This window comes from Oryctolagus cuniculus, chromosome 2, assembly GCF_051225735.1.
Source record: "Oryctolagus cuniculus isolate XC-2025 breed Fujian yellow rabbit chromosome 2, ASM5122573v1, whole genome shotgun sequence".
NCBI lineage: Eukaryota > Metazoa > Chordata > Mammalia > Lagomorpha > Leporidae > Oryctolagus > Oryctolagus cuniculus.
The window spans coordinates 58388949-58408003 of NC_142868.1; the positions used below are offsets into that span (position 1 = coordinate 58388949).

The window sequence follows — 19055 nt, forward strand, 5'->3', positions numbered from 1 at the left end:
GTATTTTTCACTTTATGTTTCTGTGTGGGAGCAAACTGTTGAAATCTTTACTTAATGTATGCTAAACTGATCTTCTGTATATAAAGAGAATCGAAAATGAATCTTGATGTGAATGGAAGGGGAGAGGGAGTGGGAAAGGGGAGGGTTGCGGGTGGGAGGGACGTTATGGGGGGGGGGGAGCCATTGTAATCCATAAGCTGTACTTTGGAAATTTATATTCATTAAATAAAAGTTAAAAAAATAAAAATAAAAAAATAGAAACCCCCCCAAAAAAAATAGCAGATTACAAAACAATACACATGCCATATGACTTCATTTTGAAGATAACTCAGAATGCACCTATTATTTGTTTATAGCACATAACAGAAGATACCTAGTGCCGCGCCGCGGCTCAGTAGGCTAATCCTCCACCTTGCGGCGCCAGCACACCGGGTTCTAGTCCCGGTCGGGGTGCCGGATTCTGTCCCGGTTGCCCCTCTTCCAGGCCAGCTCTCTGCTATGGCCCGGGAGTGCAGTGGAGGATGGCCCAAGTGCTTGGGCCCTGCACCCCATGGGAGACCAGGATAAGCACCTGGCTCCTGCCTTCGGATCAGCGCGGTGCGCTGGCCACAGCACACTGGCTGTGGCGGCCATTGGAGGGTGAACCAACGGCAAAAGGAAGACCTTTCTCTTTGTCTCTCTCTCTCACTGTCCACTCTGCCTGTCAAAAAAAAAAAAAAAAAAAAAAAAAGAAGATACCTAGAGTTTCTTTTTTAAAAAAGATGTAAGTAGAACATTTGCTCATCTTTGATTTTCAAAATAACATTTTGTTTCACTTGCTTGAACCACCCCAGTTGGTGAGTGGCTGTATTCATTCAACAGATTCTAGTTCCTAACTAAGTGTAATGTAAATACACTTGATCTTGTATAGGTGGATGTATGCATGTAAATGTGTGTGTGTGTGTGTGTGTGTGTGTGTGTGATTATCCAGGAAAAATCTGTGAGAGGATAAATGTCCAGTTACCTATGAGTTGTGAGATTATCAGTATTTTTGTAGTCATTAAGTTATTCTTTATATAAAGCAAGGTTTGCTTTTATTAACTTGGCAACCAAAAGCTATTTTTATGTTTAAATTTAATTGCATTTAGAAGGTAGCAGGAATTATAATTTCTTCAACTGTGCTTTGCACTTACTGTGTAGTGGTTGAATATACACTAATAGATATATTGTGAGGACAGAAGTGCAGATGTTAGTATCAGGGCCTAGAAAAGCGAAATGACTTACCAATAAGTTCATGTAGTTTTTAATGAGGGGGCAAGAATAATATTCACCTGGTCTTTTCATGATACATTCTAAAGATATAATTATATCTCTGGTATGTGAAAGGTATTAATAACTTTGAACAGTTTCATAATACTAAAATTATCTGTTCACATTGATGTTAACTCATATGGCTTTTAAAATTTTAAAATAGAACAAGGATTACAGGAATGACCTTAGCTTTCTTTTTATATTCTATTTGAGAATGAAACTTTAATGACAGCCTTATTTATCCCCTCTATGCTGTGGATATACATCAAAATGAAGAAGCTTTTTTCTATTTCCCTAGGCCAAACACTTAGCACATTATCTGCTCAGTAGATAACCTACCTCAATGTGTTCTGATTTATATTTTGAAAGGGATAGGAAGATCTAAAATGTTCCATTTACCTAATGTTAAACAACAGAAAATAGGGACTGGCATTGTGCCATAGCAGATAGAGCTGCTGCCTGTGACACCCACAACCCATATGGGAGCTGGATGCTTCACTTCAGATCCAGATCCCTGCTAACAGCCTGGCAAAAGCAGCAGATTTGGGCCCCTGCCACCACTGAGAGACCCGGATGAAGCTTCTGGCTTCTGGCTCCAGACAAGCCCAGCGCTAGCTACTGTAGCCATCTGGGGACAGAACCAGCAGGTGGAAGATCTCTCTGTCTCTTTGTAATTCTGACTTTCTAATAAATAAATAAATATTTACAGAAAAATAAGAAACTAAAATAAATGCATTATAAGTAAAACAAAACATTAAACTGTATGTTAATGTACCTTAGAAAGAAATCATTTTTATTCATTTTTATTTCTAAGGAACATTAACATACAGTTTAATGTTTTGTTTTACTTATAATAAATGCGTAAGGGGCCAGGCTTTGGTACAGTGATTAAGCCACTGCTTGGCTGCCTTCATCCCATAGCAGAGTGCCTATCACGAGTCCCAGCTCCTCCATTTCCAATCCAGTTTTTCTGCTAGTGCATACTCCAGGAGGCAGCAGATTATGGCTCAACGACAGGTGTCCCCGCTACCCACCTGGGAAACTCAGGTTGAGTTCTGGGATCCTGACTCACCTCTTGGATGTTGCAGGCATTTGAAGTGTGAAGTGGTAGATGAAAGATATCTCTCTCTCGTCTCTCAGCCTTTCAAATAAAAACTTAAAAATAATTAAATATTAAAAAGAAACAAGTTACAAATGTACCAGAATATAATATAAAAGATATCCATACTCTCAGTTTTAAGCAAAAATACTATAAGGAAAATTGGGGAGTGTTGCTTTTTGTTTTATGTTGATAAAATTTCATGTACTAAAAGTTTCCACTTTGTAATATTTCAAAATGTTAAGTGCAACATCTTTTACAACTGCTGCATTTTTGGCCTCTGAAATAAATTTACATTTTCCCAAAAATCCAAGTAAAATTAAATTATAAAGTAGAGGACATTTAATAATGTATCTTCTTTTAGTTTGCTACATTTAATGTAGTTTTTGACAACAATCAAGATATTTGCCTAAAACAACATATCCCAAAATTTTTTTGCCCTATTTTATTTGTGGATGCTAATTCCAAAATTACAATCAGAATAATTTGATTCCACCACTTTCATTAGATATTTATGTATTGAAAAACTACTGACTTAATAGCTAATGACACCACTTTTAGAAAGTAAGGAAATTCCGATGCATGTATTCTATAATTTACATCTGTTGTGGCCAACTTTAGTGAGAAAACTATACTGAGTATATTGTAAATATATTTACAGTTACTTTTATTTTAGTGACACTGTCTTCATATCAATTGTTTTCTAGTGCAAGCTACCCACAGTAGAAGAATGTATGCAATTAGCTGAGACAGCCCACACAGATGGTAATATATTTGAAACTGTCAAGTATTACTTGCTAAGTCAAGAACCTGAGAAAGCCCTTCCTATTGGCATTGATTTCATCAAAGGTAAGTTTCTGGGTGATAATATAATTTAAAATCTACTTATTTATTTGATCTCCTCATTTATAGTGATATTCAGCCTTAAATAAAGCACTAATGATCCTAAATTTTAAAAGGAGAGATTATTGATACAAAATTTGATACCCCTTCTGATTTTATTGTATGGGAACCTGAGAAAGGGTGAATAGGAAAAATACTCGTGATCTAGAAAATAAAACAGTAGGTAGACTAATTAGCGAAGATTTTATTATGTAAATTATATATTGGATGAACAAATTTTAAATATATTCTTTAAAGAATGTATCCTTTGATTTTATTTTACCAGAATACATCAGTAGTTCAGATTGGACTTTGGATACCATTTACCCTGTTCTTGACCTCTTAAGTTATATTCGTACTGAAAAATTAGTCTTGCATACATGTACTGAGTGAGTACTTTCTCTCCAAATTACAAATGTAAATCTGTGTGTTTTAAAATGATTTTGTTTTTCTGAAGTACAAATGAAGAAATAGAATCATCTTGGAATGATACCTACTGCACATGTAGAAAAATTCTTTAAAAAAATACAGAGGATGGGGCAGGTGTTGTGTCATAGCAGGTAAAGCTGCCACCTCCAATGCTGGCTTCCCATATAGGCACTTATTTGAGCCCCGGCTGCTCCACTTCCAATCAAGCTCCCAGCTAATGGCCTGGGAAAAGCAGCAAAAGATGGCCCAAATGTCTGGGCCCCTGCCATGCACGTGGGATATCTGGAGGAGGCTCCTGGCTCCTGGCTTCCAGCTCCCACGTCGCCAAGCTGTGGCTGTTGTGGCCATCTTGGGAGTGAAACAGGGCTCAAAAGATTCTCTTTCTCTCCCACCCCCTCTCTCTCTCTCCTTCCCTCTTCCTCTGTCTCTCCTTCTCTGTAAATCTAATTTTCAACATAAATAAATAAATCTTTAAAAATATACAGAGGTCAATCTGAAACAAATATTAAATGATGGTGGCAATACTTACTGATAGGGCCAGCGCTGCTGTGCAGCGGGTTAACACCCTTGCCTGAAGCGCTGGCATCCCATATGGGTCCTGCTTCAAGTCCCAGCTGCTCTACTTCCTGTCCAGCTCTCTGCTGTGGCCTGGGAAAGCAGTACAAGATGGCCCAAGTCCTTGGGCCCCTGCACCCATGTGGGAGACCCGGAAGAAGCTCCTGGCTTCACAGCTCTGGCAGTTGCGACCAATTGGGGAGTGAACCAGCGGATGGAAGACCTCTCTCTCTCTCTCTCTCTCTCTGCCTCTCCTCTTTCTCTACTCTTTCAAGTAAAATAAATAAATCTTTAAAAAAAATACTGGTATGTAATACGTGTATGTTCATATATATGTGTATCTGTACACACATACACACTTGGATCAAAGAAAGCTAGTTAAATGTTTCAGATGGTTTTGAACTTCAAGTCCTCAAGAAACTAATGGTTATATTTATTAAATATCCATTGTGAGTAAGGCATCATACTAAACTTGGGGTAAAGAAGTAAAAATGCATGGAAGTAGAAAATAGGCATCATCCTTGAATTCAAGAACCATTTAAAGACATTATTATCTATATAATTGAAGCCATTAAAAACTCGTGTATAACTTGCAAAAGAGGCATTCACCTCTTTGTTTTAATACCTGCATGGAAAAATGATGCAACAGCCTGGGAAATAAGCAAACGCCCCGAGCAGAAAATGCGGGAGATAGCCTTTGCCCTTTCCTACAGTCTCCACAATCTGTCAGGAATTCCTAAATCTCACCAAAGGAGGTACTTAGAGATAAATCACATGAAGAAGCAGCCAGGGAATAGAGAAAAACAAGCAAGCAAGAGTTAAGTACAACTTAAATATTTTTGTCATATATTACAATTTATGATATAGGATAAATGTCTGAATAGGAATTATTAGCTGATGAATAAGTTATCTTCAAATTCACAATACTTTCAAAGTATCTTTGCATGTAAATGCTGCCATAATAATATAGAGATATCAGTATATGAACTATGTGAGAAAGTAGTGTTTTTTGCCTCTAATTGTGGAATTTAAAAAATATGTATATAAATATATACATATATATATCTTCTCTTTTAGAGCTAGAAATGAGTTGCTCATCTTATGTGGCTATATTGGTGCATTATTGGCTATCCAAAAACAGTACCAAAGCATTGTTCCAGCACTTTATGAGTATACAAGGTAAAAATAATTTTTCTCCTTCCATGACGTTAAAATCATTTCACAAAGATGATCATGAAAGCCACCAAATGTATTATTATGTGCATCTTTACACTTATTCACTGTGTGCTTTATATTAAATCAGCAATTAACTGTATGAATAATACAGAATAACTGTATGGCTGCAAATAGCAATGCTAATTGCTTAAACACATAGGATTGATTGGTCTTACATGTCAGGACACTTGAACGAAGCATTTCTTGGCTGTTACATCTCCACTGATTCCATCAAGTGCCTAGAGTCCTTCCTTCTTTCCACTCTGACACTCTTGGCTTCTTTCCTCCTGCTTGAATTTCCTATGATTACAAGAACGTGTTTTTTCCACATTCTGAACAGGAAAGAGAGGTAAGGGTGAAACAGATGACAAAGGACTTTCTCATGGTAAAACCATCTTACCTAGAAAAGAAACTCCTCCTGAGGGTTGTATGCCTACATCTTATTGACCAGATTGTGCAACAGTACTTTTTTAAAAAAATGAAACTTGGTTATCTGAGCTTTCCAAACTCCCGAATAAAAAAAGACAAGGTAAAGGGGGCATTTGTGCAGCAAATATTTATTTTATATTCAACTATAACCTACCAAACACTCCTATGTTTTATAATAGCTTGTTGACCTCCAATCATTATGCTTAAAACTTGAAAAAAAATTCACAGTGTTTCCCATAAAAAACCATTGCCAAATCTACCATTTTGCTAAATGGCATAGTAAGTGAATGTTTTAACTCAACAATATCAAGAGTCTTACAGATGAGTAAGCAGTTTTTCATAAGTGCCCTTCAGATGACTGAGAGAATTCTGAAAGAAATTAAAGCCTTTAATATCCCTAATTTCTCCCAATTGTGTCATTAAAGCAGGGTCTGTCATCTAGTTCTAATTAAGGATTTGAGACTTAAAACTATGATGACAAAGAAAACTATTTCTACACAGACTGCATAGCCAAATGTTGAAAGCAACTTTATTTTACCACCAGAAACCTTTTATTTAAGGTATACAAACTTCATGCATTTCACAAGTACAAGTTTAGGAACATAATGATTCTTCCCACTCTACCCACCCTCCCACCTTCACTCCCACCCTTACTCCCCCTCCCTCTCCTGTTCTTCTTATTTTTACTAAGATCTGTTTTCAATTACTTTTATACACATAAGTTTAACTCTATACTAAGTGAAGAGTTCAACAAATAGTATGAAAAAAAAGACTGTTCTTCAACAGTAGAGACAAGGTCTGTTCAAAGTCATCACATTTCAAAGTGTCAATTTCACTTCTACAGATTATCTTTTAGGTGCTCTATTAGTTACAACAGATCAAGAAGAACATATGGTATTTATTGTTTTGGGACTGGCTTATTTCACTAAGCATAATGTTTTCCAGTTTCACTCATTTTGTTGCAAAAGACAAGATTTCTTTTTTTAACTGCTGTGTAGTATTCCATAGAGTATATATCCCATAATTTCTTTATCCAGTTTTCAGTTGACAGACATTTGGGTTGATTCCATATCTTTGCTATTGTGAATTGAGCTGCAATAAATATGGAGGGTACAGATAACTCTTTCATATGCTGATTTCATTTCCTTTGGGTAAATTCCCAGGAGTGGGATGGCTGGGTCATATGGTAGGTCTATATTCAGATTTCTGAGGTATTTCCGTATCTTCCACAGTGGCTATACCAGGTTACATTCCCATCAACAGTGTACCTTTTCCCCCACATCCTTGCCACTATTTGTTGTATGTTGATTTCTATATGAAAACCATTCTAAAAGGGGTGAGATGAAGCCCCACTGTGGTTTTGATTTGCTTTTCCCTGATGGCTAGTAATCCTGGGCATTTTTCATGTGTCTGTAGGCCATTTGGATTTCCTCTTTTGAAAAATGTTTGTTTAAACACTTTGCCCATTTCTTAACTGGATTGTTTGTTTTACTGTTGTTTAGTTTCTTGAGCTCTTTATAGATATTGGATATCAATCCTTTATCAGTTGTATAGTTTACAAGTAATTTCTCCCATTGTGTGTGTTGCATCTTCATTTTACTGAGTGTTTCTTTTACAGTGCAGAAGCTTCCCAATTTGATGTAATTCCATTTGTCAATTTGAGCTTTGATTGCCTGTATCTCTGGGATCTTATCTAAGAACTCTTTGCCTATGTCAGTGTCTTTCAGGATTTCCCCAATGTTTTCTAACAATTTGATGGAATCAGGTTGTAGATTAAGGTCTTTGATCCATTTTGAGTGGATTTTTGTGTAAGCTGTAAAGTCAGGGTCTTGCTTCATGCTTCTGCATATGGAGATCCAGTTTTTGTTGTACTATTTGTTGAAGAGACCTCCTTGCTCCAGGGATGGATTTTAGCTCCTTTGTCAAAGATAAATAGGTTGTAGATGCATGGGTTGATTTCTGGAGTTTATTATCTGTTCTATTCATCTACAAGACTGTTTTTTTGCCAATACCAGGTTGTTTTGATTATAACTGCCTTGTAAATGTAGTATTTAGAAATGTAGTATTCCTTGAAATCTCGTATTGTGATGCCTCCAGCTTTATTTTGGTTGTATAAGATTGCTTTAGCTATTCATCTGCTGTGTTTCCATATGACTTTCAGCATCATTTTTTCTGTTTATGAGAAGAATATCCTTGGTATTTTGATTGGTATTGCATTGAATCTGTAAATTGTTTTTGGTAGTATAGACATTTTGATAGTATTAATTCTTCCAATTCATAAACATGGAAGATTTTTCCTTTTTTTTTTTGGCATTTTCTTCTATTTCTTTCTTTAATGCTTTTACTTCTTTTTTTTCTTTTTTTAACTTTTAGTTAATAAATATAAATTTCCAAAGTACAACTTTTAGATTATAGTGGCTTTTTCCCCCCATAACTTCTCTCCCACCTGCATCCATCCCATCTCCCGCTCCCTCTCCTGTCCCATTCACATGAAGATTCATTTTCAATTATCTTTATATACAGAAGATCAGTTTAGTATATACTAAGTAAATATTTCAACAGTTTGCACCCACCCACACTGAAACACAAAGTGTGAAGTAGTTTGAGTACTAGTTATACCATTGATTCACATAGTACAACACATTAAGGACAGAGATCCTACATGGGGAGTAAGTGCACAGCGACTCCTGTTGTTGATTTAACAATTGACACTCTTGTTTATGGCATGAGTAATCTCCCTAGGATTTTGTCATGAGCTGCCAAGGCTATGGAAGCCTCTTGAGTTCACCAACTCCGATCTTATTTAGACAAGGCCCTAGTCAAAGTGGATGTTCTATCCTCCCTTCAGAGAAAGGCACCTCCTTCTTTGATGGCCCATTCTTTCCGCTGGGATCTCACTCACAGAGATCTTTCATTTAGGTCACTTTTTTTTTTTTTTTTTTTTGCCAGCAATGCTTTGATTTCTGATCGTAGAGATCTTTGATGTCCTTGGTTAAATTTATTCCAAGGTATTTAATTTTTGTTGCTATTGTGAATAAGATTGATCTTAGAAGTTCTGAAAGCTACTTTTAACAATATCAAAACATACTAGTGGAATAATAGGCTACATAACATAGAATTGAAATAATGCTTAATTAAATATGTTGTATTATATATATATATGTAAAATTTCAGTAATGATGAAGATAAGAAAGAAAATGGTTGCTCAAATTTATATCAAGAATAAAAACGAGGAGGACCAGTGTGGTGGTGCAGCAGATTAAGCCACTGCTTGCAACAGTGGCATTCCATATGAACAGCAATTGCAGTCCCAGCTACTCCATCTCTGTTCCGGCTCCCTGATAATGCTTCTGCAAAGGCAGTAGAAGATGACTCAAGTACTAGGGACCCTGCTGCTCCTGTGGGAGACCCGTATGGAGTTCCAGGCTCCTCCTGACTTGACTTTGGCCTCGCACAATCGTAGCCATTGTGGCCGTTTGAGAAGTGAACCAGCAAATGGAAGATTCTCTTTTCTGTACCTCCCCCTCTCCCTCCCCTTCTCCCTCTCTTCCCCCATCCTGTAACTATGCCTTTGAATAAAACAATCTTTTCTTTAGAAAAAAAGAATAACAAAAAGGGTTTTCATTTGTGAGGTGAGACATGAATTTGAGAAACATGTTTGTTTCAAAAGAGAAATTTAAGAATTCCCTGATTTTAAAGAACTTTTATGATAATTCCATCTTTGTTGTCTTGTCTTTCTACCTGTATTTCTTTCCCTAACCCAATGGAATATGATGACCCAATGTTTTTCTTTCATTCCATTCTCTCCTTCCCTTTCTCCTGCTCCCCATCTCACTCTCCTCTCTGGTCTGCACTCCTTTCACATCCTGCCTCTCTACACTCTGTCCTTCAGAATCCTCATCACTTTTCAGCTTCCATTGTCATCTCTATGGAGATAATTCACTATTGTATAATCTGATAGCCTCCTCCTCGTCAAAGCCCTTTGTATGTTGCTAGCAGTTTGCTGATTTCCAGCCTTAACCATAGGGTGCTCAGAATTAAAATCCTCTTCCTTCTCTATTCTACTTCTTCTCCTATTTCTCTCTGTTAATCATGTCATTAATCTGTCTACCAGAATTAAATGATCAGGGTTATGATTAAGTGTTCTCACTGTGGCTATTACTCAGCATTGCTAGCCTTGTCTAACTGTTCTCCGTACATTATACAGTTCATTTATTCATCCAACAACTCATTCAATCACTCATCCAACCAATACTTATGGAATACCTTTGGCTTCAAAAAGACTTAAAATGCTAAATATACAAGTGTGTGTATGTGTGTATTATAATATGAATGGATTTAAAATTGTTTATACCAAAAATCTTATCACTTAATTCCATTTTCCTTGAACATTTAGAGTACCCTCATACACACATATTCTTAGCAATATTTAATCTAAAATTGCAGTTATTTTAAACATTTTTGCTTTTTCTGATATCCTGGGTTTTTATGTCAAATTGGCTAATTTATTTTTAATGTTTCAGTCAGCTACTAAAACGTCGGAAGGTTTCAGTACCCTTAAAACTTGAGCGTCTTTCTGAGGAACTGGATGCATGGAGAGCTTGCACACAATCTACCAACCGGTGGGTAAACATAGTGTAAAACTGGAATAAGGAAAGCAAGGTTACAGAAAAGGAAAACATTGGAAATGTGCATGAATTCATTACTAAACTTAGCAGCACAATGACTCCTAATTCATTCAGCATATAATCAAGAAAAATTTGCCATGCTATTCTTCTCTACCTTTTTAAATTGATTTGCCTCCTTCCATAGTGGAGACCCAGTAGTCATCAGAGACTGTTCTAATCTAAATCTATTATTGTATGATTCTGAAACAATGAAAATTTAACATTTGTTGAAAATACAGATCGTCAGAAGAATTCACATATACACCCCCTTCTGATTCACAAAGAATGATTTATGCAACTTTATTAAAGAGACTAAAAGAGCCATTCACAGGAATTATTGGACCAGACTATGTGACTGGATCAAATCTCCCAAGTCATTCCGACATTCACATCTCATGTTTTACAGGATTAAAAATCCAGGTACAGTTTCTCAGACATAAATTTGCATTTTATGTGTTTTTAGTTTTGGAAATGTTATCTTAAAATCAGCATAATTTGAATAAGAATTGGTGACTATGAAGATGTCTGTGGCTCAGTAAGAAAACATTGCCTTAGTGCTTCCATAGTTGGTATAAACGGTTTCTTTGCTCCTTAGAATAAATTCAAAAAGACAGTTAATGTATTATGACAGGAACAATTTATGTAACACATATACATAGTAACCAAAGATTATATACTTAGTAACAAATGTTTTGAAATCCACATAGGTCAAGTCCTGAGGGAAATAAAATAAAGAAGACAAAATTGACTGACAAACAGTCAATACAGTTATGAGAGATTAAATCATAATTCTAAAAATTAACTTTCTTGTCTCTATTTGTGTTGTACAAACATAAGGCAGTTAAATACGGACAGATATATATTATTGATATACTAGGCATGTTATTATATTGTCACTGTACTTTTCAGTATTTAAAAATTATTCAAATTAATCATGGCAAATGGCAATTCCCAAGGAATAGTCCATAATGTACAATCAAGTTAATGATGATGAACCATGCCAGAGCTTCCCAGTGTGACCCAAGAGTGTTATTATCTTGAATAGAGAATTTCTCACCACATTCTCATGAAGCAAACATTTAAGCTGAGTCCCTTTAGAATGCTAATTTAGACTCAAAATTGTACTAAAAGAGCTCCACCTCTTAGTAATATACATATTTTATTGAATATATTTCTAATGTAGTCAGGAAATTACATTTCTCATGCTGACACACTAGGCTAATGAAGAAAGTATTTTTAGCACAATCAGAATTAATGAAATCACTGATATTAATGAAGATGATAACCAAAGCTTAACCTGCCACTGCAAGCTAGTAAGTGTTCAGCATGTACCAATCTGTTCAGAAAAATAGGGCATATAGTTGTAAACACTTTTATTATCCACCTACATGCAAAAGTAACCAATTAAAAGCAAGAAATTCAAGGCCGGTGCCGCGGCTCACTAGGCTAATCCTCCGCCTTGCGGCGCCGGCACACCGGGTTCTAGTCCCGGTTGGGGCACCGGATTCTGTCCCGGTTGCCCCTCTTCCAGGCCAGCCCTCTGCTGTGGCCAGGGAGTGCAGTGGAGGATGGCCCAGGTGCTTGGGCCCTGCACCCCATGGGAGACCAGGAGAAGCACCTGGCTCCTGGCTCCTGCCATCGGATCGGCGGGGTGCGCCGGCCGCAGCGCGCCGGCCGCGGCGGCCATTGGAGGGTGAACCAACGGCAAAAGGAAGACCTTTCTCTCTGTCTCTCTCTCTCTCACTGTCCACTCTGCCTGTCAAAAAAAAAAAAAAAAAAAAAAAAAAAAAAAAAAAAAGGCAAGAAATTCATTGTTATAATTAGAGAAAAAATATGAAGTTTTCAGAGAATGTCGTCACTAACACTGCCTACCCATTATGTATAATTTTTACTGCTCAATACATTTATGTTACTTCTTTTCTTCTCCTAAAGTTTCTTTTTTCTGTCTGAAATAGCCAACCTCTTAGATATGATCTAACCCCTCCATACCCAAATCTACATTCAGGATCTGCGGAAAAGTGCACATGATTAATGGAGATTGAGTGCTACCTTTCCAGATTTCAAATTCAACAGAAAATTAATGCATTTAGAGTATAATTATCAAATGTCAAATACCTACTAATGGGAAGTTTATCTGTTTCTATGATGAGCTTTCAAATATCTAAAAATACCATACTAACAACAAGGTGTATCATTTAAGACCATGACAAAAAACTTGATAGCTTTAGAACCACATTAAGAAAATAGAATGTGTTGCATATTTTTTTCTTCTAAGAGTTGAGTAATATAGATTAAAAGTATTTTTATCTATAAGTATATTTGGTACTTTATAAGTACCCTTGCTATGCATAGTAGCCAATGCAACTAAATTATTAATATGTTGGTAAATCACATAGTGAAACATAATTCTAATTATATACATATACATAAAGCAGTATAGTCATCTTCTGGAAAGCAGGTTCAGAGTTTGTGGCATAAATAATTTCTGCAGCTGTGTTGACACAGGCTACATGCTTAAAATAGGGAAACGCATTTAAATGTATTATTAAGAGAAGGTGTTTTCATAAAATAAGTTAGTTTTGTGGGAATCAATTTGTTAAAAATACCTACTGTTATTGGCAGAAAGTCTAAATGAACTATTTAGATGTTATATTGTCATTGGTTGTATTTCACTGAAAGAAATTATGAATGACTAATTGACCAAATAACTGTATATGGGTGAAATGGTCATTTATACATTCAATTATTGTTTATAGCCATTGTCTATATTCCCACTAAATTAGAGTCCTTTTGCTTTTTACTTGCTAAACCTCTTATTCAGTGAAGTATTAAGCTTTTTTTTTACTATAATGTAAATTTGAAATATGTTATCTCCAAAACTGAAAAAAAAAGGGGGAGAGTAAAAGGAATAAGGGTAGGAGGGAGGGAGGGAAGAGGGGAATATCATTGTGTTCTTAAAATTGTACCTACAAAGCATACTGAGCCTGTTAAAATTAATTAAAATTAAAATTAAAATTAAAAAGCACAATAAAAAAGAATTCAAATTATGAAACTAAATCTTATTTTGACAGACATCAGGAAATACCATGACATAATGTTAAGATATTTGAAAGTATCTCTATATTTGATGACAGTTCAAAAACTAATTTTTCTCATATTATTAAATTTCCCACTAGTGTGGCCTAAATATTTTTTTATTTCAGTGGTTGTGTTTCTGAAAGTTTACAGATATGTTGCAAATTTATAATCTCACTTTCTCTTTCTTTGTTTTTTCACCATGTGCAGGGTCCTGTATTTTTCCTTGAAGATGGGAAGTCTACTATCTCTTTGAATGATGCTTTGATGTGGGCAAAGGTGAATCCATTCTCACCTTTAGGGACTGGAATACGACTCAACCCATTTTGATAGAGATTTTTCTCCAAGCTGACTTGTTTTTTAAAACAGCACTTGTGGATTAGTAATACCTTAATTTTGATTGTTCAGGAGCCAGAAGTTGAAAAGAGGATTGGGGCTTGAAGAGGTGGAGAGGAACAGTGAAATTTATTCATTAACTCTGAAAAATAAAATATTTACAAAACATAAAGGAAAAGGAGGTGTCTCCTTTATAAAATATAATAGCCACATTTGGGAAGAAGGCAAGAATAATCTAAAATGCAAAAGTTTCATAAGACATAAAAAGTATCAAAATATTATATTGTTGGAACATATAAGAGTACAATACCTAGGAAAGTGCTTGACATAGCAAGTATTTAATGAATATTTGAAGATTGAATTATTAAAATAGCAAAATGTGGCTGGCACTGCAGCTCACTAGGCTAATCCTCTGCCTGCAGCGCCAGCACCCACGTTCTAGTCCCGGTTGGGGCGCTGGTTCTGTCCCAGTTGCTCCTCTTCCAGTCCAGCTCTCTGCTGTGGCCTGGGAGTGCAGTGGAGGATGGCCCAGGTCCTTGGGCCCTGCACCCGCATGGGAGACCAGGAGGAAGCACCTGGCTCCTGGCTTCAGGTCGGATCAGATCGGATCGGCCCAGCACACCTGCCATAGCAGCCACTTGGGGGGTGAACCAACAGAAAAAGGAAGACCTTTCTCTCTGTCTCTTTCTCTCACTGTCTAACTCTGCCTGTCAAAAAAACAAAACAAAAAAAATATATATATATATAGCAAAATGTGAGGTGTACACAGTTGATCTTCAAGTTAACACCTATGTTTGTCCTTTACAAAATATATAAAAAGTCACTCAGTTTAGCCATACTTTACAGAAGTTTTCAATGTTTATTACATATCAGTAAATGGATACACAGCAAAAACACTGCTAAATTTATAAAGAGAAAATATTACCAAGTTTATTTGAAATTTAACTATCCAATTATGATTATATAAACAGTAAAAAAATAGGAGGTGAAAGCATAAAATGCCGTTGAACATGTGAGAATGTGCATCAGATTATAACTGACTTAAAAATACTGTGTATGGATATTAGTTTTGATTAATGCATTTAATATTTATAATAATAGACTGGTCCATTGGTCCACTTACACTTTATCTGACAATTTATATGGCAAAAATTAATTTAAAATAAATTTCTATAAGTAAAAGATAACTGAAATTTTAGACACATTATATAAATTTAAACTTTAAAATATTTTTATGAGTATAAAGCTCTGAAAAGCCTATCAATGTTAGAGTTTGAGTAGAATTTTGACTCTGAAACTTGTGAAATCAATTCATACCACAAAGATGGTACTTTGATACTCAAGTTATTTTGCAGGTTTTATGTTAGATTTTTTTTTTTTTGCTAAAGAGTAAACTCATGTACTTAGAATAATTTTACAAAAAAAAGCTTTTCTTAAAATTTATTGTATTTAAATATTTTTAAAACCTTGTCAAACAAGCTTCTTAAGACCATATATATTTTGTGTATATATATATATGTATATATATATATATGTCATACATATTTAGCACATTGGACACTTCTAGCTCCTCAAAAATAATTTTAGGCTTAAGTTCCATTTTATAAAAAAAAATCTAGAAGAAAATGTTTTCAATGTATTGATGTAGTGAATAATATAAAGTGCACCTGAGAAGCACTTTTTTAACACTCACTGATACCTAATAAGTCAAATATTTCATACTTGAAGATTATTGATTGGCACATGTATACTAAAATCTCCACTAAAAATTAGCAGCATAAAACTCATTTTCAAAAATATATTAATAATTAGAAATTATTTGTGTTTAAAATACTTCAAAGAATATCACTAAATTTAAGCTACATATAAATAATTATTACCCTCTGTATTTGTAATGAAGGAGGAAATTATATATTTATCAATAAAATATGAAGAAAAACTCATACACTCTCACAAATGAATACAACGGAAAAGTGATTCACTTTTCATCTAAAATATAAATTAGATTTATTCAATTACCATTCTAATATACATTGACTTTTACCATTTTCTTAATAGTTAGTATTAACTAATAATTCTTCATAGAATTTTAAACCTGTCATTTGACTCCATCAATCTATGTATATATTGTGCCTTAATATGAAAAAATATAGAAAGGAATTTTTGTTAGGCTTCATATATTCATGAGAAACCAAACTATTAACTAATAGTACTTCATTTTACTATTTGAGAGTGTTCATATTACCAACAATGTGGACACATTATTTTACAGGCTTAAATATGCCTTTATGAAAGAAAAAAAACTGATTAGACAATGATTCTTGAAACATTGAAAACATATTTTGCCTACAAAAGTTACCAGGTGGTTAACTAAACTATAAGATCACACTTAGTTACAGTCAAAATATATGATTTTAATGTCAAATGTTTCTGTGAATTTGTCCAAATGTGTTGAAAAATATATTTACATTGGAGAATGACTGTATTTCATTGTCCTGATATCAAAATTTACTTATTTTAAGTCAAAAGGCATTCTGAATATACTTAAACCCTACAGATTATTTGTAAAATTTGTGTCTTATATTTAGTGTACCAGTCGTGTAGAAGACATCCTTATGGACAAACTTAATAAATGGTTGGTGTACTAAATCTTCCAGACATTTGTGCCTGAATAATTGAAACCTGTACCTTCTTGCTGAATTTAAATACATATGACTAAGCAATGATATGTCATTATCTGGTAAATATGTATGTGCATATCTCAGGCCCCCTAATTTTAATAAATTACATAGTTAAAACCTGATGTAAGATGAAGAAAAATCTTTATAAAACCACCACTGAGAGACCACTGTTTCTCCATAAACAATAAGCCAAGTTGGAGTCATCAGATGTATGAAGGACTGAGTTCTCTGAGTTGTTACCCTGCTTAAAAATCTAGGAAAATAACTGCTTTGGCTTGTTCAAGGTCTTGAGTCTCCACTTGTAAGAAACATTAGACGACAACATATCCTAAATCAAGTGTAAGAGGGGAAAGCACTTACTAATCAATACAAATGCTAACCCTAATCACAGTAGTTTTTATGCCCATGATAAGCATTCTGCCAACTGGGAAGTTTCTGTACCTCCAGATGCTGCTGCTGTTGCTCTATCTCCCTGAAAAATGTCATTGCTTCCCTCTGCCAAACACCCTTTGTGAAGTAAATGGTTTTCCTGAAACATGGCCAGAACTGTTAAGTTCTGTTGACAAAATTTATCTCAAGAAGTTCTTTAGGTTACCAACTTCAACTATACTTGCTAGCTTCATCTGCTCTCTATATAATAATACCTACAGACTATTTTGTATTTTCCACAGTCTCCATGAGCTCCACAGGAGTCTTTGAAATTTAACTTAGTCAAGCCACGGGTGGTTAGCTCTTCCACAGATTGAACACAGCAACAAGAGAACAAAGAAATTTATGATTTTATTGTCTAACAAAACCTAACTCTACTCTGGAAATTTTCTGGAGCTGAGTTTGATGATTTGTTTCTAAACCTATTTCCTAAGGAACTATGTTTAATATGTTAAAAAAATTATTCTCGCAACTTTTTTAGATTGTCCTATTAAAATGCAAGGTAAAAGGTAAATTACCTATAGCTCATTAAGATACACATTTGAACTACATCTCTTGCCTCAGATAAAACTAGATTCTGGACACATTCCCAAGAAGTTATTTATGTCATCAAGGCTCTTTAAGTTCTCTTCATAAAGTTACCCCAAAAATGTAAAACTTAACAAGGAATTCTCTGGAAATAAAAACACTGATAAAATTGAACCATTAAAAATGCAGGAGGCCGGCGCCGTGGCTCACTTGGTTAATCCTCCACCTGCGGCGCCAGCATCCCATATGGGTGCCAGGTTCAAGTCCCAGTTCCTCCTCTTCCAGTCCAGCTCTCTGCTGTGGTCCGGGAAGGCAGTGGAAGATGGCCCAAGTGCTTGGGCCCCTGCTCCCGCTTCAGATCGATGGAGTTCCGGCCATGGCGGCCAATTGGGGAGTGAACCAACCAACTGGGGAGTGAACCAATGGAAGGAAGACCTTTCTCTGTCTCTCTCTCACTATCAGGTGAAAAAAAAAATGCAAGAAAACTGGTAAGCTTAATGGGAAATATTTATATTGTCAAATTCAGAATTAGTAATATTCATCTTGGAATTGAAATTTATTGTGATTAGATTAAAACATGACTAATTCCAGTTGAAGAAAATTTTCCACATATGAATATAGGATTACCAAGAATATACGAAAGATAATTAAGAATTTCATGGTTTCAGTCTGCTTTTGTTTCCCTTAAAAATAATTACAAGGCAGGGCTAGCACTGTGGCACAGTGGGTTAACACCCTGGCCTGAAGCTCAGGCATCCCATATGGGTGCCGGTTTGAGATCTCGCTGCTCCACTTCCCATCCAGCTCTCGGCTATGGCCTGGGAAAGCAGTAGAAGATGTCCCAAGTGCTTGGGCCCCTGTACCCACGTGGGAGACCCAGAAGAAGCTCCTGGCTCCTGGCTTTGGATCAGCACAGCTCCGGCTGTTGTGGCCAGTTGGAGAGTGAACCAGCAAATGAAAGACCTCTCTCGCTGTCTGCCTCCTCTCTCTGTGTAACTCTGACTTTCAAATAAATAAATAAATTTAAAAAATAATTACAAGGCAGCAGCAATCATTAGGAATTTTTTAATCGAACCAAACAGATTGCTAAATGCCCAAATCAAATTCCAAGCAAAGTATGATTTTGTCTCCCCACAATTCATTATTAATAAGAAGGGTATCTACTCTTTAAAAAATAGTTGATAAGTATATTCATGTAGAGGTGAACTATTTACTAAGAACTAATGCACAATAAATAATCGTTCAGAATAAATTAATGAATATGACATGTAAATATATCAGGCAAAGTTGTCATTTTTAATGCTAATGAAGAAAACATATTACATCATTCCTATGAAATTCATAAGAATTCTTATACATCAGAATGAATTATTTTTAATCCTACTTTTAAAATTATTTTTGCTCATTCTGTACTAATTTATTTGATTTTCTATTTTCAAA

The 19055-nt window shown here is 35.3% G+C and overlaps 1 protein-coding gene across 2 annotated transcripts in view; it reads left to right on the plus strand.

The window, feature by feature from the left end:
- Positions 1 to 16538, plus strand: part of WDR17 (WD repeat domain 17) — a 107508-nt gene extending 90970 nt beyond the window's left edge. For both annotated transcript variants that reach the window (XM_051832508.3, XM_051832497.3), the window contains 6 exons: positions 3097 to 3238; positions 3558 to 3660; positions 5333 to 5434; positions 10423 to 10521; positions 10806 to 10986; positions 13852 to 16538. In XM_051832508.3, coding sequence (XP_051688468.2) covers positions 3097 to 3238; positions 3558 to 3660; positions 5333 to 5434; positions 10423 to 10521; positions 10806 to 10986; positions 13852 to 13971 — 747 coding nt within the window. In that variant the 3' untranslated portion in view covers positions 13972 to 16538. The remainder of the gene's footprint in view (positions 1 to 3096; positions 3239 to 3557; positions 3661 to 5332; positions 5435 to 10422; positions 10522 to 10805; positions 10987 to 13851) is intronic.
- The last annotated feature ends 2517 nt before the right edge of the window (positions 16539 to 19055 follow it).